General features: G+C 36.0%; 5 protein-coding genes across 7 annotated transcripts in view; all 5 read left to right on the top strand.

Annotated features, from left to right (window-relative positions):
• Positions 1-4,220, top strand: LOC306889733 (uncharacterized protein). 2 transcript variants are annotated; one of them, XM_079448988.1, is made up of 5 exons: positions 1-119; positions 478-789; positions 1,041-1,307; positions 2,447-2,551; positions 3,277-4,220. In XM_079448988.1, exons 1-5 carry the CDS (start codon positions 56-58, stop codon positions 3,420-3,422), a joined length of 894 nt encoding a protein of 297 aa, XP_079305114.1. In that variant the 5' UTR covers positions 1-55; the 3' UTR covers positions 3,423-4,220. The 2 variants fall into 2 exon arrangements, with proteins under 2 accessions (XP_079305114.1, XP_079305115.1); XM_079448989.1 differs by having other exon boundaries at positions 7-119; positions 2,450-2,551; positions 3,277-4,217.
• A 630-nt stretch (positions 4,221-4,850) lies between these two features.
• On the top strand, positions 4,851-7,299 carry LOC306889734 (tapasin-related protein-like). The gene is made up of 6 exons (XM_079448990.1): positions 4,851-4,914; positions 5,160-5,208; positions 5,485-5,823; positions 6,003-6,317; positions 6,454-6,540; positions 7,014-7,299. Exons 1-6 carry the CDS (start codon positions 4,912-4,914, stop codon positions 7,160-7,162), a joined length of 942 nt encoding a protein of 313 aa, XP_079305116.1. The 5' UTR covers positions 4,851-4,911; the 3' UTR covers positions 7,163-7,299.
• A 5,216-nt stretch (positions 7,300-12,515) lies between these two features.
• On the top strand, positions 12,516-15,849 carry LOC306889963 (uncharacterized protein). Its single transcript, XM_079449367.1, has 6 exons — positions 12,516-12,638; positions 13,506-13,566; positions 13,719-14,066; positions 14,405-14,717; positions 14,814-14,902; positions 15,381-15,849. Exons 1-6 carry the CDS (start codon positions 12,636-12,638, stop codon positions 15,542-15,544), a joined length of 978 nt encoding a protein of 325 aa, XP_079305493.1. The 5' UTR covers positions 12,516-12,635; the 3' UTR covers positions 15,545-15,849.
• Positions 15,850-16,164: 315 nt separating this feature from the next.
• btg3 (B-cell translocation gene 3) lies at positions 16,165-20,264 on the top strand. 2 transcript variants are annotated; one of them, XM_079448113.1, is made up of 5 exons: positions 16,165-16,458; positions 17,388-17,594; positions 18,152-18,289; positions 18,408-18,609; positions 18,735-20,264. In XM_079448113.1, the coding sequence occupies exons 1-5, from the start codon at positions 16,355-16,357 to the stop codon at positions 18,945-18,947; spliced, it is 864 nt and encodes a 287-aa protein (XP_079304239.1). In that variant the 5' UTR covers positions 16,165-16,354; the 3' UTR covers positions 18,948-20,264. The 2 variants fall into 2 exon arrangements, with proteins under 2 accessions (XP_079304239.1, XP_079304240.1); XM_079448114.1 differs by lacking the exon at positions 16,165-16,458 and adding an exon at positions 16,780-17,269 and having other exon boundaries at positions 18,735-20,048.
• Positions 20,265-20,892: 628 nt separating this feature from the next.
• Positions 20,893-21,471, top strand: part of cltca (clathrin, heavy chain a (Hc)) — a 30,202-nt gene continuing 29,623 nt past the window's right edge. Inside the window, exon 1 of the mRNA XM_079448640.1 lies at positions 20,893-21,185. Within this exon, the coding sequence (XP_079304766.1) occupies positions 21,144-21,185 (42 nt within the window). The 5' untranslated portion in view covers positions 20,893-21,143. The remainder of the gene's footprint in view (positions 21,186-21,471) is intronic.

Below are 21,471 nucleotides of genomic sequence, written 5' to 3'. Positions count from 1 at the left end.
ATGTTGCGAAGTGTTTCACTCGTTGAGCCTGGCTCAAAGAGGAAATTCAGTCGACATGTTTTTAAAACAGCTTAAAAGTTATCTTTTAGTTTTGGCTTTAATTTATTTCCCAGATAAAGGTAAGAGATATAAATTCATTGTTTGTTTGATGTCTGTTGTCTTTATTTAGATCGAAGACATTCCAAGTAATTGGGCTACTACTGAACATTTTAAGTGATAGCATATTTTTATAAATATATTTATATACGTTCTGCGGAAGAATAAAATGTCATACAGGTGTGAACTACTAAGGTGGTGAGTAAATGATGACAGAATATACATTTTTGGATGAAAATACACATTTATATTACACGGACTGACAAGCAATAGACTTTTACATTCGACCACAAGTATGTCATGATTCATGTTTCTCATTTTATACTCTGTTCGTACAATATTATGTTGTTGGCTTCACTGACATTTAATCTCAAATTACAGGTGCACAGATTGTTATCAAAACATTTAAAGGAGACACTGGTCATTTGCCCTGCTTCTCAGACCCTGGAAACAGTACCAAACATTCTGTAGAATGGATAAAAAGCAACAAAACAATTTGTAAATATCAAATTGATTCTGTTATTGGAACTACATCTGGATCTTGCATTCCCCGCTTTACAATTAACAAGTCTTTGCACCTGAATATAGAAAATGTTCAGCCCAGTGACATTGATACTTACACTTGTAAATGGTCAAGAATAATTCCTCCACCAACCATTGACAGCATCACAAATGTAACGCTCCAAGTTGAAGGTAAACGTATTAAAAATGTATTCATATATTTTTTGTAAAATATAACTCTAGTCATAAGTAAAACTTTATCACTTCTGACAAAAATTGCTTTCTAAGGTGTAAAAGAGATAATATCGAAATAAAGTGATATTTAAATAAGATCATCACTGTTTTACAATATCAGGCAATAACAGGACAATAACATGGTCCGCTATTAATCCTTCAACTGACGTTGGTTCTGCTTTCTAATATTCATCTCTCTTCACTCTCAGATCTCTTGCTGCAGCGTCTAAACAGCAGTAATAACAGCTGTATTCATCTGCTCTGCACTTTAGAGGCTCTGAACCCTGAGCAGGTGAACTTCACCTGGAGCACAAAGGCTCAAATGTTACCCAACGCGTCCTCTTCTTCAGACACGAGCAGCAAGCTCGTTCTGTGTGAAAAAGACAAGGATATTAAAGACAATATTACCTGTCACGTCAGCTACTTCAACAACAATACACTATACACAAAGAGTGTAGATTTCAACCTGAGGACAGGTGAGTCCTTTAAACTTTCACTAGCTTTCACTTTAAAGTGATAGTTCACCCAAAAAATGAAACTTCTGTCATACTTTACTAACCCTCTTGTCATTTCAAACCTGTGTGACTCTGTTTCTTCTGCAAAACACCAAAGAAGATATTTTGAAGAAACAGCACACATTCACTAGCCATTGGTATTGCGTAAATACAATAAAAGTGAATAGGTGCCAGAGTCTATTTACGTCTAAAAACATATTTTTTGTTCTGCAGAAGAAAGATTGGTCATGCAGTGTTGAAATGACAAGAGGTTGAATAATGATGACATCAGTTTCATTTTTGGGTGAACAATCACTTTAAGCAGGACAAGAATGTAGCCATTCTTGAAATAGTAAAAATAATACATGCCATTAAAAGACAGATCGAAATGGTTTTCAGTCTGACCTCTGTCATCAAACCGCCACCAATGTTTGTCTGTTTGTGGAAAAAGTGTTAAAACCACATGACTGGTTGCTTGTTTTTTTCTCTGTTGTGACAAAGTGTCAAAGAAATAACTTGTACAAATTATTCCTCCACCTTTTTTCATTTTTTGTAAAGTAAAATGTCGTTTTTCATGTTGTTTTACAACAGGATTCAGTGTATTTCTGTAATTGTCAATAAAACAGTACAATTCTGTAAACTTACGGTAATTTTACATTGTACCTCTGCTTAAATCATTATTCTGTCTTACTTTGTATAGTACACTCTTTAAAAACATTCCAAAAGTGGTTCTTTGTTAATAGTCCTTAAATGAATAATTTTAATTTATTTTAACAGTCTGCCAAACCTTTTTCTACTAAAGCCAACCCATCCTGATCACACAGGAATTCGTAACTATTTTACGAGGTGGCTTATTCGTACAAATTCACACATCCTCGAATCGAAACAAAAGCATATGTATTAAAAAGACTATTCTTTAGCCCCAACCCTAACCCATCCCTAACTGTCACGAAAGTTGTACTAAAATGTGAATGACGTCAAACGAATTCATACGAATGAACCAAAATTAGAGGAGTTGACTAGTGGAGTAGTGTAAGAGGTTATGGGGCCGATTTCAAACACAGCCATAGTATGACAGACCGGATGTTAATTCTCCACTAAAGATGATCCTCTGTTCACAGCAGATGCTGTCAGAGGGAATCTACAGCTGCTGATAATCGTATGTAGTGCTGCTGCTGCTGCTGGTGTCATCTTCAGTCTGATCTTTACTGCTGTCTTTTACAAATGTGAGTCTTACTACAACGCATATTACATCACACAGAGCGCATCTGGTTTCCACAGGAAATGTGTAATTCCTTAAAAAGACTAAATGACACAAATAAAGAATTGTGCAACATCTGAATACAGTTTTAAAAAAGAAGGTGAATGTTAAGTGGAAACAGTGACTACCTGCCACCCCTCTCTATCTCTTACATCACCGTCCTCCTTTATGTCAGTTTCTGCTTTCTGTCTCCATGACATCTTAAAGACATGCGTATACCAAGCCATCACAGTTAATAATAAAAATGATTATCAAAATAACCTCCCTAACAAGATCATTTTAAAGCCACCTGAGGATAATGTGGCCTTTTCCTTTTCATGAATCGGCCTCTGGTTGCAATCAGAAAACTCCACTAGGTGGCGACAGTAAACAATACTTTTACAATTTTATAGTATAAAAGTAACTACAGTTCTTGCAGTTGTAATATTCTGCTTATAGCCACGTTACAATTTGATGAGATTTATTTTAACAATTTAACAATTTGCATATTTTTGGGCTACTAAATCTGGTGAGTGGTGATTATAATAGATACAAGAATGTGTACTGTTTCTTATTGCAAAACGGATGACTTAAAATGTAAATAAATAAACAAAATTAATTTGTGTTGTCTGTCATGTTTATTTATTTATTTATTTTCATTGTATTTGTCATCACACTGACTTTAATTGAATATCTGTTTGATTTTTGCAGGCAGAAAGAGACGGAATGCGAATGAATCTGTAGTTTTCACCAATAAAGTGTATGAGAACTTCAGTTTTGCCATGACCCGCCAGTCAACAGAGAGAACACAGCCTACTATTACTACACAGAGGGAAGAGTGTGTTTATGAAAACTGACCTCCATACTGTCCATACAGTCTTGAGCCTAAACTTGTTTAGGACGATGGAGTGTATGATAAAGCAGTGGTTCTCGAACTGGGGGCCAGGAGGCCCGAAGATGGATCCAGGGGGGCCAGAGATTTTGTGGGATTTTATGACATATATAGTAATTTATCATAGATTTTATGCAATCAAACATTATAAAAATAAGACCACCATCTTCAAGAATAACTGAATATGTTCTTGGTTTACTTTTAAGTATTCTAAGTATAAGATTAGTCTTTATTTGGGGGCCGCAAAGCTATTCACTCTACACATTTAGTTATCATAGCCTATAGCTGTAGGTGAGACCGGAGCTATGGTCACACTTTATTTCAGTGAATATTGCACAAGGTAGCCTTCATTTGTTTTGGAAATTCATTTTCTGAACTTTTCAATCCAGACTTTATAGCTGCTCTGGTCAACTTCCCTATGTGTGAAAAAACGTCTTTCCTATTGAGCGTTGTGTGTACTATGAGTGCTTTTATGTTCCAATCCATATTTTTTATATAAGCGGGCACTTTAAAACTTAAAAAAACTAAAACAAAAATGTTTCAGAAAATGTAATATATGTGTTTTCATTGTGTTCAAGCACTATATATATCAACTAAACTATTTCATGTTGAATTTGTTAATAACAGTCTCTGTTTGCACGTTTTTGTCTGATGAATTATAATATTCATACTGTTTTTGCATTAAAGTGTTGTAAACATAAATTATAAATATGCATACATTTATGAATTCTGTGAATCGAATACAGTATCGCCTTATTGTGAGAGTCTCATGACTGACAGTTCCTGTGTTGTATGCTGCAGAAAACAAATCTCACACTTCTACTCTATTGAACTTTATGGTGTCATTAATTACAATTATCATCGGATGATCATCATACTTGTCAGATTCTTATATTATTTTATTTAGATGTTAATTATATAAATATACAAAATGTATGTATTTTCTTTGCACATGGTGAAAATCTATTTCCCAGTTCTGCCCACAAAATGTTTTGCGGTTTACAGGCACATGCAAACTCTCTTTAACATCTTTTTCAGTTGAACTTCACATTCACAAAAGTACAGCAAGTATAAGCAGATGGTATGATTTGCAAATACAAACACTTCTTGTGAAGTGAACTTTTGCCTAAGGAGTCCTCTCTGTGTTCTAAAACTGGGGTACGGTAACAGTCTCCTCAGCATATTGTTTGATAATTGTGCTGTACCTTTTTGTTTTATTTTTTTAATCTGGTCCATATGATTTAGAAATACGTTGTCAGTCATTGTAAAAAATAATTTCCACTATGTTAAATGTTTGAAAACAAAAACAAAGGAGTAAGAATCTTGTTGGTGTCGATTTTAACATTTGCTGTTGAATTACCCAAAGAGGAAATCGACCCCACAGCACAGTTTCACACTTTCAGTAAAACACAGTGAGAGAGCAGTCACGATCAGCGCTTTCCTTGGATTAAGGGATGGTGAGTGTGTCATTTTTATCAACCGATTTGAAGACTAAACTGTATGAACATGGTGGGATGATGGATGATGCATGTTTGCTTTTGTTTGACAAAATATAAATGTATACATATAGTCATTTAAGTCACTGATCAAGCATTTATATTAAAACAAATTCTGAAACATACTGTATCTTAATGCATTTTTCTACTGTAATGTTAAATGCGTGTGATGATAAATAATTAAATGCATCAAAATGTATTTTCAGTGTCTTCCTCTGGCATGTTGTGGGTGGATGCTTCTGACTTCGATTTTTGGTAATGCAAAGCTTTTTATCTTTTGACTTGTTTATATGACAAAGTGAATGAAATAGGTATACTAAAAGTATAATGGATGTAACAATAATACGATGACCTGAAATATCATCTGTTATTAATGATTCAACGTAAGATACACATTTAACATAAATAAATAAAGCTTAATTAAATTGATTCAGAGATTTAAGTTAAATTGGTTAGAGATCTGCAAACAGCATATTACACAGGAAGCACAAAATAAGCTCAACTGTCTTTTTTATGTTCTGTCTTTTTCAGCTTTTGACTACAAACCAGAAACTACAACACTGCACTACCATCAAGGAGATTCTGCCAATCTCAGATGCAAATATTATCCATTAAATGATACTGACATCATCACAGTGGGCCTTAAAGAAAATAACAATGAATTGTGTGCTTACATGAATATGAAGTCAGAGATGTCTCAATGTGATGATCGTATCAGATTTATCTGGATTCCAGAGACTAATGAAATATTTTTTGAGCTATTAAATCTTCAGATAAATGATTCTGGCACATATAGTTGTGCTGTCACACGTTTGGCACCGCCACCTCAAAAGATTCTGGGGGTAATAATATCACAAGTTAATGTTTTTGGTAAGTCAACTGCAGCATCAGGTAGCAACTGCCCCTCAAATTAATGCAACAGACATAAAAACATGAAGTTGTTTGTAAAAATGTTCGTCATTAAAAAAATATGATTACAATATTTTGCATGTTGTTGTTGACATCTGCAAAATATTTCGTATTTTACTGTATACGTCTTTCCACTTTAGTGCGTCCAATATTATGTATGTCCTGTGTGAAGAGGCCTAATGGATTACCATCGATTATCTGCAGTGTTGAGGGATTTTACCCTGCTGCTCTTGAACTGCAATGGATGAGAGATGGAGAAATCATCAACAGCTCATACTCGCACAAAGATGAGAATTACAGCACAAATGCATTTGGATTGTTCACTCAGAAATCTTACCTGGAGTTGCCACCACATTTATTTAATGAAACAATCTTCTCCTGCTGGGTTAACCACTCATCCCTAAAAAAACCTCTTATAGACAATTTATCCAGCACTGCCTGTTACGATCAAAGGGGTGAGTTTAAAAATGTTTCATATTTAAATCTTTACTGAAATGTGTTATTTTCATTATTAAACCAAATATTAAAAATTTAACAAGGAGGTTTTAAACAAGCTTTTGACATGAATATTCTGTCCATTACTTTTTTAAGCTGTGACTTTGACTCAGACTGTGGCATCAGTAGTCTTCGCTTGGCTGTTTGTCTTTGTGATTATTGTGGTCAGATGTAAATGTAAAAGTAAGTACAGTTTCTAACCTAATCTGCTTGAAATCTTGCTTGAAGTCTTCTACAATTTTCGGTAGTTTAGTAATGTTTTGAATAGCTCTAAATTAGGAAGTGAGTAGATTCTCATCTGTGAACGTTGTACCTTTTAAAAAATAGGCAGGTGCAAGTAGTAACCAAGCAGAATATCCAGTCTATACAATTTTTTGAGAATCATTTTCTTCAAATTTAGTCGTGTTTTTTAACTTTGTAGACTCAATGAGCCACAAATCTCCCACGCTTATTATCAGTTCCTGTTTGTTATCGGAAACCCTACTGAGCCTAATTGTCCTCAAGAATATTTAAACAATATTGACAAAAAGAGTATATATTTCACCACTGCAAAACTGTAACAATACATAAAAATAACTATTATAGATTTCTTCTCATATGTGATTCATTTTTTATCTTTGTGTTCATTGGCTGAATAATCTCTCATGTTCTTCCAGGAAGAGCACAACCACAGTCTTCTGTAGAAGATGGTGTCATGCCTGAGCCTGTTTTCCCGACTGTCCTCCAATCTGTTGTTTATTCAGCGTTGGGCGATCATCATCCAGTCCCATGCAGCCGCAGCCCTATAGTGTCATCTCACCTCTAAACCTAGATTAAAGACATTTAGTTTGAATCATGTATATCTCATTCACCACCCTTATAATATACCCATTTGTTTAATGCATATATGGTATAATTGATCTGTAAAATAATTTTATCCTCTCTTAAAAGTAAGTTCAGTTCAGTTCATTTTTATTCATTTCCCGAAGGCACTTTGGTTGCAGCATACAAGCACATCACTTAAGACAACACCCACAAAATAAAACAAAACAAATTAAAATGCGTAAATAAATAAAATTTTAAAACATTATAGCTGAGGGCATAAATACATTTCTAAACCGGCATGCTTTCCTGTAGCTCAGTAGTAAGAGCATTGCGTTAACAATTTATTATTTTGATACCAGGGGATTGCACATCTACGTATAAATGTTTAGGATAATGCAATTTAAGTCGTTTTGGATAAAAGTGTGGCAAGTGCCTAAAATGTAAATGTAAATGTCTTGCTGATAGGAGTTCAATAATGAATGCCAGAAGGTAGATGCTTAACCTCGTGATACAATGAGTGGGCGTTAACCAAAATGGAGTGCATGGAGTCCTCCTCACTCAATAGGCTAACAATTACAGAATCGTCAGCAAATTTTATAATATGCCTATTACTAAAACTACTCATTTGTTACTATTAACAATCATTTGTGTACAACATACAGTAAATGATAAAGGAGAGAGGACACACCCTTGAGGTGACCCAGTAAATGACACCAGCCATTCAGAAAAACAGCAGAGTTCTGCGCACAAGAAAATCTAAAATTCATCCCGCCAGATTAAAATCCAGCCCAAATTCATGACATAATATATATTTTTCAACTAAAATGTGTGGCTGAAATGTTAAAAGAAGAGATCAACTTTTTGACTTATCTAAATGCTGAAGTACTGCGTGTAAGAGAGTTGCTACTTCATCCTCTACCCCTCTTTTTTCCCTTTACGCAAATTAATGGGGGTCTCTGTGTCCTTAGCATAATTTGTCTTTTGACTAATATTTCAAAACATTTCATAACTAAAGATTATTTTGACGTTATGTTTGTTTGGCACTGGAATTACTGTCGACTGCTGTGCATGTTGACTGTACATGTAGCTGAAAATACAAAACAATAGTGTATGACCAACAAAAATGTTGATGTCAACAAAAAAGTGACCTCAAACTTTGTTACATTTATAATGTATGTTTATTTTTCCGTGTTTGTTTAGGATGGCCTTATTCAACACATAACCTAAAAACCAGTAGCACTGCGTGAAAGTAATTATTAGGTAAATGCAACCTGCAGCATGCAGTAGCTGTGACTTGTATACTGAATTCCTTGCTTATTTCATATGCATTGCTTTGATGTGTTTCTTTGTTACATACTTGAATGTTCCTGCAATGGAAATTATAGAAGTAACACGCTGTATCAGAGTGTTTGAAACAACATATTCCTATAGCTTGGCACTATGCCGTATGATATACAGATATGAGATAACCCTTATTGTACCATGGTCTTTTTGAATACTCGATTCTGATTGGCTGGTAGGTGTTAACTGTTTAATGTACAGGTAGTTCCAGTCTGTTTGATCAACGTTTAATATGAAATGACAAAAATATTTTCTGGTTAATCAATAATTGCACGGCAATATCAGCTTTAACGTGGCAAATGACTTAATAAGCAGGACAATCCACGTCTCTCCTTGCATTGATGGATTTTAATGCACTTCGTGGATGGAGGTTCTTATACTCCAGGTCATGCATTAAAATTCTTTAATGCACTTGCTAGCCGTGGATTATCCCTTACTTACTTTAAACTTAAAGCTAAATAAGTAGGCTAAATACATCGTTTTGAGATAATACAAGATAACATTTGTAATTGGCATCATCTTAGTATGCAGTCAATCTCCAATCAATCTTTGTCAAAATGTAAAACCTGCAGCATGCAGTAGCTTAGACGTGTATACTGAATTCCTTGCTTATATCATATGCATTGCTATGATGTGTTTTCCTTTGTTACATACTTGAATGTTCTGTGCACCTGCCTCAACACATCTTTACTACCTCCCACACTGTGTGGTTAAAGTAAACAGAGCGCAAGATTCTTCTGTTCAGCTGCCCAATCAGAAGATGAAGATGGCGGTCTCAAAAGTGGTCTGGGGTAAACAAACACAACAAAATGCAGGTCTGCAAGCAGCTTAGATTTCCTTGCAACTTAATGTGCGTTTTAGACCTTCTCACACCACTGCAGAGCATTGCAAAACTGTACACTCATGCTGCTCACACTTCCCCTAAACCCTCAACACATTCAGTTTGAATTCAAATTTGATTGAAAAATAAAGTACAATAATCTCAATACTTTTCTAAAAAAACATCAAACATCCAGGAAGTCAATAAATCCAAGTATGATAGTAGTGCATTTCAAATGTACTGTAAAACCACCAAATTGGGTTTTGATATTTTCCACACATAGTATTATACAAGTATGTGTATATGTTTTGTGAGTAAATGTTCAATGACTCTGTAATCTGAGAACGGATGTCATTTTAATCAAATCTGTCAGCTGCACACATTTCTCTTTCGACAAACATTAATCTCTCATGACTGTTTACTTCAGGTATATTTTTACTTCCTCTCACACTGTGTGCATATAAATAACTTAATTTGAGCTGCCGGTTTACAGAATGAGGCAGTGATGTATTTCCTGCAATGGAAATTATAGAAGTAACACACTTTATCAGAGTGTTTGAAACAGCATATTCCTATAGCTTGGCACTATGTCGTATGATATACAGATATGAGATAACCCTTATTGTACCATGGTCTTTTTGAATACTCGATTCTGATTGGCTGGCAGGTGTTAACTGTTTAATGTACAGGTAGTTCCAGTCTGTTTGATCAATGTTTAATATGAAATGACAAAAATATTTTCTGGCTGATCAAAAATTGCACTGCAATAACTTTGATGTGGCAAATGACTGTATAAACGGGATAATCCACGCCTCTCTTTGCATTGATGGGTTTTAATGCACTTCGCAGATGGGGGTTCTTAGACTCCAGGTCGTGCTTTAAAATTCTTTAATGGGGTCTTTAAAGCATCTGCCAAGTGAATAAATCTAAATGTGAATGAAAAACGATAATTAATCATAATACTGCAGTAAATGTCTTTGTAAATGGAAAACATTGTGCTCAAACACACACCAGCTCTCAGTGTTCATCGTGGATTATCAGTCAGCATCCTCTGCAACTGTTTCCCATCAAATGACATTGACATCTTTACATTGAGACTTTTGTACATTGAAAATAATTATGTTTTGTGTTCATACATGCATGCAACCTCTTGGATATATCGGTCATATGATGATCATATCAGATTTAATTGGATTCCCAATTAAATGTTATTTCAGCTGTCAAATCTTGTAAATGATTCTGGCACATATAGCTACAGTCACGAGATTGACACCACCACTTGAAAATATTCTGTTGATGTATGGAACACTGTGTATGACTTATCACATTTACATTACATTTACATTTAGTCATTTAGCAGACGCTTTTATCCAAAGCGACTTACAAAGAGTTCAGGGGGCAATAAGTGATATGTCATACAGGAGCAATAGTACATTAGGTGCTAATACAAAGTTACTAGTTTCAACAAAAGCTAGACCACTACCTGTTGAGGGAAAGAGAGAGGGTTAATGTAACTTTTTGTTTCATTTGTCTGTCAAGTATTCACAGAAGAGATGGGTTTTAAATCGTTTTTTGAAGGTTGTGAGAGAAGAGGTTGACCGGACCGCGTGGATGAAGTCTGTCTTTTTCACAGCTGACTTGCAGTTCCAGAGACCCTCAGAGAGATTCAGAGGTGTAGAAGTGGTGGCGTGAATGGGATGGGCGTGAGAGTGAACGCAACGTGCAGAATAGAGCCAAACATGCCTTGTCGATTAGCAAACAAAAGCCTGAACGACTTGAATGGGCCAGGGATCGCGATCAACTAGCTCTGTGCTTTTAAGTGAAGTACTATAATGTATAGCGGCTAACGGCAACTTAAAGTGACTTCAGTAACACAGTACTCGAACGGAAGAAAAAGCACTAACACCTAAACACTCAGTCAACAAGTAATTAAATAAACAAGCTCAAATAATCTTAACTAACAACAGGCAACAGTCCAGTTCAACAGTTAAAACAAGGTAGCAGGGTAAATAGCAGACTTACGCACTACTGCAGACTTCTGATGACTATTCGGTTCTCAATGTTATCAATAACATTAACCAAAGACTTGTAACCAATGTTTGCCAAATGAATGCAATGATGTTATATGATTTCATCAGTAAAACCACAGCAATTATTTTGTCGAGATCAGAGATTTCTTGACCTGTGAGTGTGTTATTCATATGCTGACTGCTATGAGACGTTTAGAGGTATATGGCTATACAGATACTAAAAAATTTATGATATAAAAATGTTTATGTATTTCTACTTAAGGGGGGGCGCTCAAAGAGGTTCTCGCCCGGGGTGCAATTCAATGTAGAACCGCCACTGTTCATAGTGTTATGTGAGCATTTCAGTGAGTTCATTTTTTTGTTATCGATGTAAGCTTTGGTCTTCTTGACTGTATATTGTTAGGCGCCCTTCATATTAGTACTACTTTAATGGCTCTAATCCCTGCATCTGTCTCAAAGGTCATCCACTGAGGACCTGTCGAAAGCGACCTCAAGATATCATTGTATTCCACTCGGAACTACAAACCGTGTTGCTGTATTCGTCATCCGGTTTCATTCAGGAAAAGCCATATTAGTGTCACCAATGCAATAGGTGATTAAGAACAGTGACTAAATGAATACATCATTCACACTAAATGAACATATCTGTCTTTGAACATAAATATAGATCTAAGAGTTACTACTTGTATTGCTATAAAACGCATTAGAGCGTTGTGAATTGGTTGATTGACATTAATGGCCTTAAGTGTTACTCATTCTTGAGTTTTATCAAGACTTCTCTAATTAAGACTTCACAAATTTACAATAGTTATTTTCCTTTTCCACAATTTAAAGATGAGTTAAAGGATAGAATTTTTTTTTACGATTATTCATCTGACATGTAATTTGTATTCAAATTATATTATTTTCAGTACATCCACCAAAGTGTATCATTCTAAATAAAAAAGGTTTAATAATTTTAAGTACTTTATCATGTGTGCATGCCAAATTTTGTATAAAGAAGTTATACAATAATAGCTGAGCTTTGCATTCGTGACAGATGTTAAACCTCAAACCACATTTGGTCATCTGATCAGATGACTTTATTTAGTCTTCTCGCTCAGGAGCGAGTTGTAACCAGTTCCTCTAGACCTTAGAATGTTGTTTTCATTGTCCCTTGGTCATGGGAAGCTGCTCATTCAAAAAGGTTGTATTTAACAGATTTTTTGGGCACATCATCTGCAAACAAAGACATCACGTTAAGAAACAGAACAGACATTATCGCCAAGAAAGAAAACAGTAAAATGGTAAGAATGTGGATTGTTTACTTGTTTTAATGTATTCTTTTTTTAAATAGATGTAAATTTAGAGTACACTGTAAACGCTTTTTTGCTATAATTATGCAGCTAGTTGCCAGAAACTTGCTGTAGATTTATATTTATCTAATTTATTGGCAACAGTTTGTTCATTCATATCAAACATTAACTTTAAATTAAGTATTTTATCTTTACAGAAAAAAAGAACAGCCTCATGCAAAGCATTCTGGGCACCAGAAAAACACACATAACCCTTTTTCAGTTTATTTTATTTTGGGTCCCAGAATGCTTTTCATGAGGCTGTTATTTTAAATGTTTCTTCTGTAAGGATCATTTATCTTTGAACAAACTGTGGCAAGTAAATTACATAAATGTAAATCTACAGCAAGTTACTGGCAAAATGAATGTTTTCTTTGTTTAAACACAACAAAGAGGGATACCTAACAGTCTCCTGTTGAAAGAAAACATGCTGGGTTAGGTTTTGATGCTGGTTTGACCACCTTAAACCAGCTATGGACCAGCACATGACCAGCTAAGGACCAGTTTAAACCATCTTAAACCAGCACAAACCAGCATATGCTGTTTTTTTCAACAGGGTCATGATGAGCTTTAGAGCTGTCAAGACAGTCAAGTTATAATTTTTGTAAGAAATGAGCAGAACCTCCAGATGAGTTTCGGTTCTCGCTCAGTGCGTGAAGTTTCATTATGGTGCTTTGCGAATTTCAAGACCTAACGTGTTATCTACTTACTGAAGGGACATAGATCTTGTATGAAATCAAGTGTGTACATACTGTATTAAAACGAATCCTCTGTTTAATATAGATGTAAGAAACTAAACAATTTTCATTCTCTGTGCAGAAAACATCAAAGTGTTTGGCTTTAACCTGCTGTGCGTTGATTCTTCCGTATTTTATCGTAGGTAATGAAATGCTTTTCTAAACGGATCACGAAAAAAAATAATACAGCCTTCTGTATCTTTTCATTTGAACGTAATATAATATGGTGAGAGAATGGTGTGAATGCCAGGGATGAGATTCAATTTGTTCCATTAAAATGATCATGTTTTTTCAGCTCAACACAGAGTGCTGAATGTCACATGGCCCCGGGTTTTTTATGTTCAGCGGGGAACGTCTGTCAATATCAGCTGTAACTACAACATATCAGATGACACTGAAATCATTCATGCATCTCTAAAAAAGGATCAAGAATTGTGTTTTTACAATATTAATAATAAATCACAGGTTAAAAAGTCATGCAAAGATATAACAATTTTCTGGGTTGTAGAAACTAAAGAAATAAAAATTCAGCTGTCAAATCTTCAAATAAACAATTCAGGCACTTACACCTGTACTGTGGAAAGACAAGTACCTCCTCCTTCTGTGAATCTAGGAATAGACCAAACAAATGTTCAAGTTATTGGTAAGTCATTTTAAGAATCCTAAAGGGATTGTTCACCCCTAAATTCTGTAATGATTTATTTACCTTCATGTTATTCTGTGAAACCCAAAAGAAGACATTTTGAGAAATGTCTCAATGGTTTTGTGTCCATACAATGTGAGTCAATGGGGGACAATGTTATTTGATAACCAACATTCTTAAACTTATCTTCTTTTGTGTTCTGCAGAAGAAAGACAGTCATACAATGTTGTAATGTCATAAGGGTGAAATTCTTTAAATTTGCTGTACCTGACTTGGATGTGATCTTGATCAATGTTCAATGTTTTCTAATAATTGTGTCATTATTCAACAATTCCTAGCACATCCCAATGTGTCCATATCGTGTATAAACGAGCCAGGTGAATTGACAATGATCCTGTGTAGCTCTGAGGGGTTTTACCCTTCGGATCTACAGCAGGTGTGGCTTAAACATGGGGAATTTCAGAACATCTCTCAGACACAAAACATTTACAGAGCTAACCCAGATGGATCAAGCAGCTTCCATTCACATTTAAAACTATCTTCTGCCATCTCTGATTATGTACACTATTCCTGTTGGGTAAACCACTCATCCCTGAACAAACCAGTTGCGCTCCACCTGTCTCTTGATGACTGCTATGAGAGAAATAACAGGTAATCTGTTACAGAATGTACCAATGTAACGGCCGTAGAAATACTGACAAATGTGTTATGTTTACTGTAATTGATTTCAATATTTTCACATTCAAGTAATAATATACAGATTGTTCTGGGGATTTCTGCATCAGCATTGCTGATTGTCATCATCTTGATCGTCGCAGTAGTACGTAAGTGCTTCGGTGAGTTTAAAATATTATCTTATTTTCGAAAGATCAGTATAGTCTTCACACTTTGACTACATTTGCTTCTAACACCTCCACCTGAGTTAAATAGAGCTATCATTTCTGATTCGCTTATGAATAGAAGGAAAGGAGGTATGAGGTTTCACTGGGTTCGTCGGGTAGGCATCCTCTGTGTTTGGGGGATATATGATTATAGAAATACATAGTATATTTACCTTTCCTTGCAATTATCAGAGAGACTTCTCATGAGTTCTGTGTCCGATCCCACTTTCATAACATCCATTATCCTGGGCGAAAGATGCCTTTTGGTGAAGTGCAGCTGGTAATGCCTTTTGCATGCTTCCCATCAATGCGACATAGGCTCATAAAAGCAAACATAACAAACATGGGTTAAAACTATCCTCCCAGATATTTTCATATGCAATCAGTGTCCAAGTATACTTATAAGAAGATTTACAGTCTCCTCTTTTTACAGAAAGAACCAATCGCAGATCTCCTATATCAGCTGAGGCTGTTCGCAATTCTCATTCACAGGTAGAGGTGGTTTATTCGATGCTGGGTAATCCTCGTCCTATCCCATGCTCTAACAGGCCTAACCGGGGTCTTGTCAACACCACCAACACATTAAACAATGACTGAAGACACTTCATATAACCACTGACAGAGAGAGAAATGTAATCTGTTGATATTCAGTTTTGTCATGTGATCTAGTCTCTTTTTAATGAGGAGAAAGGTCTCCTCAGCAAGGAGTTATTACATAATTTGCAAAGTACAAAATAACAATGTAATAGATGGCTTTTAGCTCATTTTTATATTTCTCCTGACATGACATTTGTCTTCTATTCTATGAATACACATACAGTGTACATACAATTATCTAATGTTTATTGTCAACAGTGTTTGGTAATTGCATAACTTAATAAACAAAGAAGGTTTCTATGTTGAAAAGATGTCATGTTTCACTGACTGAAAGGTTACGTCCTCTCCCCTGCTGACATGATCGGTGTTACCATAGGGTGCTACCCATAACACGTCTTGGTAACTGGTAACATCTTGATCCTGCAAACAATTCAATGCTCCTTTTATGGTAACATTTTAGAGGTGGTTCATCCTGTGAAAGAAGCACATTATATTAGACAAATCACGCATGATGTCTGAGCATTATATTTGGCCTGTTAAATGATCACAAAACTGTTTAGGCCTGTGAAACATGCCTCCCCACGCCATAAGAGGGCACCATCGCCCCATTTCTAAAACAATGGTGTTGAACCCAAGCTTAAAGTTTTATATATTAGAATAGTGCCGTTTTTAAAACAAAAACGGCACTTTTATATCCAATGCCCTCCCTTTCTAAAAGCAAGATATGAAAAAACGTGCTTAAAACTAACTGTCGACCTGGACCAAGCGGTTCAAAAGAATCGATTCCCTCCGGCATCGTTTTCTCAGAGCATGCGCAGAAGACACAGTAACGTCACTCGCGTTGCACGGATCTGGAAGTGTCTCATGTGCCAGGCGGGCAGGAGTGAACCACATGTGGATGAAGGGAAAACACGGTCAGTTTTTTTGTTTAATTCCTAGTATAAAACCACTTATAACTAATGAATGCTATACAATATCTAAATTTAAATTATAAATTAACTCAAATATTTTAAACTGGAACGGTCGGAAAAGAAACGGAAAATGATATTATTATGGCCACGTTAACTTCGGCTAGGATACAGTAGCTAGTTTCACTTTGTAATAATAATTTTAGGATTTATATGAGTGAATAAACTGAAAGGTAAATATAAAATGATTTTGTGTTTTAGGATAAATTATCTTTAAATAAGGTCGCCGGTAACGTTAACTAGACTCATTGAAGGTGAAGTTTAGCCTATTCTTTGTCGAGCAATGTTTCGGAACTAACTGTTTACAAATGTTTACGTGTCTAACAGACGAAACGTTTGGACGTATACATGTGTAACGAGTGATCATCACGACACGATGATAAAACGAAGACTTGAAATGATAAAATGGCGCGCTTTTTAACTTGCGTTAATATTCTAAAGAGTGCCACTTTATAAAAAATAATCAAGCAAATTTGAGCCTCTTTTAAAATGCCAAATATGTTAAATTATGCATTTTTTATCAAATTGATGAAGTTCAGAAATTCTGGGCGTCACACTTTTTTTCCACGCGTGATGTCAGTCGCGTGTCATTTTAAACGTTTGTAATGTATTCAGCGCGCCAATCTAAGGCTCAGTCCCGCCGTCTGAACTCCCATCTTAGTTATTGACGTCACGTTTGCAGGGGCACAAGCACAGTGGTTTTAGTTCCATGTATTTGTGTACATTTCTTTTGTAAACATAGATTTTTATTTACGAGGTAACCGTTTGAGTTGAGACATGATCTGTTGAATTGTGTAAAGTCTGTTTCTATTTAATGTTTAAAATTGTTTGTATATATTATATATATAATATAATAACTGGGTTTACATTTACAGACGTCGCACCTGGATTTCAGCTGAACAGCTAACAATGAAGAAAGAAATAGCGGCGGTGGTATTTTTCCTGAAGCGGTTGATAAAGAAGGCGGAGAAGTTGGATGCAGAAAAGGTGGACCTGTTCGTGGAGCGGTTAACCGTAGCATTACAGGAGAAGTACAAGGGTCATTGGTATCCAGACAACCCCAGCAAGGGCCAGGCATTCAGGTACAGCATTTCGATCATTGATAATAGAGAATGTGAAGCTACGTCATGCCGTGTTGAACATTGCGCCATCTTGGGAGGATGGCTGCTAGTGCGTTCAATGCAGCGTTTTGTTTTTCTTTTTTGATTAGGAAATATAACTATGGTAGGTCGGGTTTGCTTTGTTAACTGCACTACATTTACATTTATACATTTGGGAGACGCTTTTATCCAAAGCGACTTACAGAGCATTCATGTGTATACATTATATCACTGTGTGTGTTACCTGGGAATTTAACCTCTGTCCTTTTACGCTGCTAACGCAATGCTCTACCACTGACCCACAGAAACACAATAGCTTACGCAGAGTCGTTCTGGAAAATCCCCTGGTTCTTTCACTTTCGATATCTCCATTTATCAAACAAACAAGTAATGGCACATATCAAAACGATAACAGCAGTGGAGAATGATCCTTCCAAGATGGCAGCGGCACTGCAACATAGGGCTTAACGTCAGCTTTACATTCTCTAAAGAGACTTCATGTCTACTATATCATGAATTTGACATATGTTTGTATGCAGGTGTATTAGAATAAACCGGTTTCAGAAAGAGGATGTGGAATTGCTCAGAGCTTGTACTGAGAGCAGAGTGCTATACAAAGATCTCGGTCTTCCTAAAGAGCTCACTCTATGGGTTGACCCTGGAGAGGTGTGTTGCAGGTGAGATGTCGTAAGTCTGTGAAATAAAAGGTTAAACGTTTTCTATTATTCGCATCTATATTGGGTTGTATCTATATGGGTTGTTGTTTTATCCGTGTCTTCTAAAATGGTCGCACAGGTACGGTGAGAAGAATCATGGTTTCACTGTGGCCAGTTTCTCAAGCGATGATGACGATGATAAAGAGAATGTGACAAAAAGGGTGACGAGTGCTGTGGAGAGAGTCACATCGGATTACCATTCTGGATCATCTTCTGATGAGGACACCAGCTTTAGGGAGCCCCTGTTTACCCCACCTTTCCACAACCAACCTCCATACCAGGTACACAATGTCACCGATGGATGTAACTATGTTGACTAAAACCAGTTAAAAGAGGATTTAGCTATGAATTTTTGGATTGGCTTAAATCTTGGAAAAAGTAATATATTCTTCTCTTCTTTGTAAAGCTTATATATGCCAGTGCCCCAATCTGGCCCCATGCACCAAGGAAGAAATTTGCTCCTGGGAAGGGGCACTACACTCCACGCCCACACTACATGCCCCGCCTCCCTTTCAGACCTAACCAGTCTTTTAAACCACACAACTGGGTCCAGCAGGGGTACCGTAGCAAGAGCGTCTACTGGGGCAGCACTCACAACCAAGTACACCAGCTCCTGTGAGCACTGCAACTATGTTAGTTAACTGGTGTCTATGTGAAAAGCGATCGATTGGGAAAGTGTTTTTTGAAGTTACCTCTAAAATGACTGACCAACTTTTTAAAAATTGTATTTTTGTAGTTCTATTGTTACTTTTTTGAATTAGTGACTGGTCTATTTTTAAAGATAACAGTAACTCTTTGCACTTTAGATTCTTTGTAACAGAATATGTATCGTACTTATTGGATTAGGAATATTTGTAAATCATTGTAATTGGCTAACACTATATCGTTTTTTGTCATGGTTTCAATGACCAAATGTTTTATTTATTGACAGTGAAGTATTATGTATTGCATAGACCACTTAAATTATGGATAACATTAAAAAACATTTTCAGAAACTTTTCCATGCCTTTTTTTCTAGTGTTACTGTAATGTTTGTTGTACTTTTGTACTGTATTTTTGGGTGAACTACTGTTGTAATGGTATATTGTTGTAGTATTGTTAGAACACCAGTAGGTGTCAGCACAAGATTCATATTTAACTACTTTTCCTAAATGCGCACTTTGAATTGGGTATATCCAAAAAGGTGCAAAACATGTTTGTGTTGTTGTCTAGATGGTATTGTACTACATCCTATACTGTTTTATTAAACATGTTCTATCAAGTATTGCTGCTATGCCATTTTAATACTAATATGAATGATTAAATACTAGTATATATGAATGTATAAATACACAAAGATTTGCTTCTGCATGATTCAGTTCAGCAAGTTCATTCTGCTGGCCACACCTTTCACTCTGAGCACAGCAAACTATCCACGAACTGACTGTGGCATTCAGAGGAAATAGCTACACTTCATGGCTATCAGCCCCACCATTGCAGACTTGAGGAATTGCTTAATAGTTCACTTCTCCTTTTCCACACCTTGTCTGTTAGTCAACAATTTATTATCCAACTGCATACTGAAGTCTCCACCATGAGTTTGGCAAACATGTTGCTAGTGGGATGACCAACAAGAAGTACAACAGACAATGTATTTGCAATAGAGCAATTGTATTTCGTCGTATGTTGCACTAATTTATCAGTATTTTGCAATGTACAATAAATCACTTTCTGGAATTGGACAGGATCAAGAATTGATGACTACAGGAGTCTGAAACATGTATGCATAGAAAATGCACAGTACTGTTAAGAATAGGCTATGGCGTATGATGCTATAGTTCCTTAATAAAATTAAGGACTGTGAAACATTAAGTTAGGGTCATTTTGATCATTATGTATAGTGAAAATCAGTATATTCTATTTGTTGTGGTTATGTTTCTAATAAAGGAAGATTTTTAACAACAAAATAAATGGTTAACTGTTAAAATTTTCCGAAAATCAAGAGTATATATACAATTTTTGGTTTACATATTTCGTCACCTTGTGTTCGTGGAGTAGAAGAAGCCGGAGACGCAAATGCACTACTAATAAAATAGCTTATTATTTGTATATTTAGTATGCCATGGAATTCATATTTGTTTGTTGTGTTTTGTATATTTACACTAATCGTTTTAAAATGCATCTCATTTGATGCAAATAAATAAAATGCAAGTATTCACATTAACATTCCACGACTTTGCATAAAATGTCCCACTACATGCTCAACTGTCACATAGCTGAAAAAATAAATTACAAGAAATTTAGTCGGATCTGACGTCAGTTCACGAGGACGAATGATGTGGCAAAAAGCAAAGGGCGAATCGCGAAGAAGTAGTACCTCCTCTATCCATCGTATTTACACTAATGCTTACCGTTTGGGCTTTAAAATGATCAAAAATATTTTGTAACACAACAAAAATGTTTCTAATGTTTTTGTGTCTTTTTATAATGTCAACCGTTTAATGTCAAACCAAATAAAATTCCCTTTTCCCCACAGCGCTCTGTATCCCTCCGCCTCCATTGAGGTCTACGGCTGTTTCCGGTGCGCATCTCCACCGGACGGGTTCCGCCGCCATTGCAGGTTTGTAGAGTTCCCTTCAGCGGCGATTGACATTCTGGAGTCGAAGCGCCTCATTTACATTCAACGGGCGAATAGAGTAACCTAACACATCCCCGGCTCATCTCCCTTCCCCAAAAACAAGACCACATCCTTTCATTCCCGGCTTTGGATCTGGAGTAGTTTAGAGTAGGTAATAGCAGGAATTAAAGGGGAAAACGAAGAGGAACCACCATCATCATGGCTCAAATCCTGCCCATCCGATTCCAGGAGCACCTGCAGGTAAAGACTCACACCTTCAAATGACAGTCACAATTAATTTGTTTGTGAGTTTGTTAGTTTGAAATGAATACGTGAGTGTCGTTTTAAAAACACGGTTGTAGGCAAACCCACTCCCCGATGAATAAGACCTCCCATTACCAAGCGGTAGCAGGGAGTTAGCATAGCTAACGTTACAGTCAGCGAGAAAATAATTCAAACGGATGTGTATCAAAACCTTGTTACGATATGTTGCCTTCATAGGCAGCATTTTGATCGTCGTTGTTTTCAATATACAACCGGTGGAGTT

The sequence above is a fragment of the Barbatula barbatula genome (assembly GCF_947034865.1).
Source record: "Barbatula barbatula genome assembly, chromosome: 24".
NCBI classification, from domain to species: domain Eukaryota; kingdom Metazoa; phylum Chordata; class Actinopteri; order Cypriniformes; family Nemacheilidae; genus Barbatula; species Barbatula barbatula.
Note: the sequence above shows the minus strand (reverse complement) of the source record. Positions and strands in the feature narration are given on the sequence as shown.

Bases quoted from the DNA above. Each gene is read 5' to 3' on its own strand.
- LOC306889733 (XM_079448988.1), top strand. From the start codon at position 56: ATGTTTTTAAAACAGCTTAAAAGTTATCTTTTAGTTTTGGCTTTAATT. The intron at 790-1,040 runs GTAAACGTATTA...CTTCACTCTCAG, and splicing joins TGTAACGCTCCAAGTTGAAG to ATCTCTTGCTGCAGCGTCTA. The intron at 1,308-2,446 runs GTGAGTCCTTTA...CTCTGTTCACAG, and splicing joins AGATTTCAACCTGAGGACAG to CAGATGCTGTCAGAGGGAAT.
- LOC306889734 (XM_079448990.1), top strand. The intron at 5,209-5,484 runs GTAATGCAAAGC...TGTCTTTTTCAG, and splicing joins GCTTCTGACTTCGATTTTTG to CTTTTGACTACAAACCAGAA. The intron at 6,541-7,013 runs GTAAGTACAGTT...ATGTTCTTCCAG, and splicing joins GGTCAGATGTAAATGTAAAA to GAAGAGCACAACCACAGTCT.
- LOC306889963 (XM_079449367.1), top strand. The intron at 14,067-14,404 runs GTAAGTCATTTT...AACAATTCCTAG, and splicing joins AACAAATGTTCAAGTTATTG to CACATCCCAATGTGTCCATA. The intron at 14,718-14,813 runs GTAATCTGTTAC...TTCACATTCAAG, and splicing joins TGCTATGAGAGAAATAACAG to TAATAATATACAGATTGTTC.
- btg3 (XM_079448113.1), top strand. From the start codon at position 16,355: ATGCGCAGAAGACACAGTAACGTCACTCGCGTTGCACGGATCTGGAAG. The intron at 16,459-17,387 runs GTCAGTTTTTTT...TTACATTTACAG, and splicing joins GTGGATGAAGGGAAAACACG to ACGTCGCACCTGGATTTCAG. The intron at 18,610-18,734 runs GTACACAATGTC...TTCTTTGTAAAG, and splicing joins ACAACCAACCTCCATACCAG to CTTATATATGCCAGTGCCCC.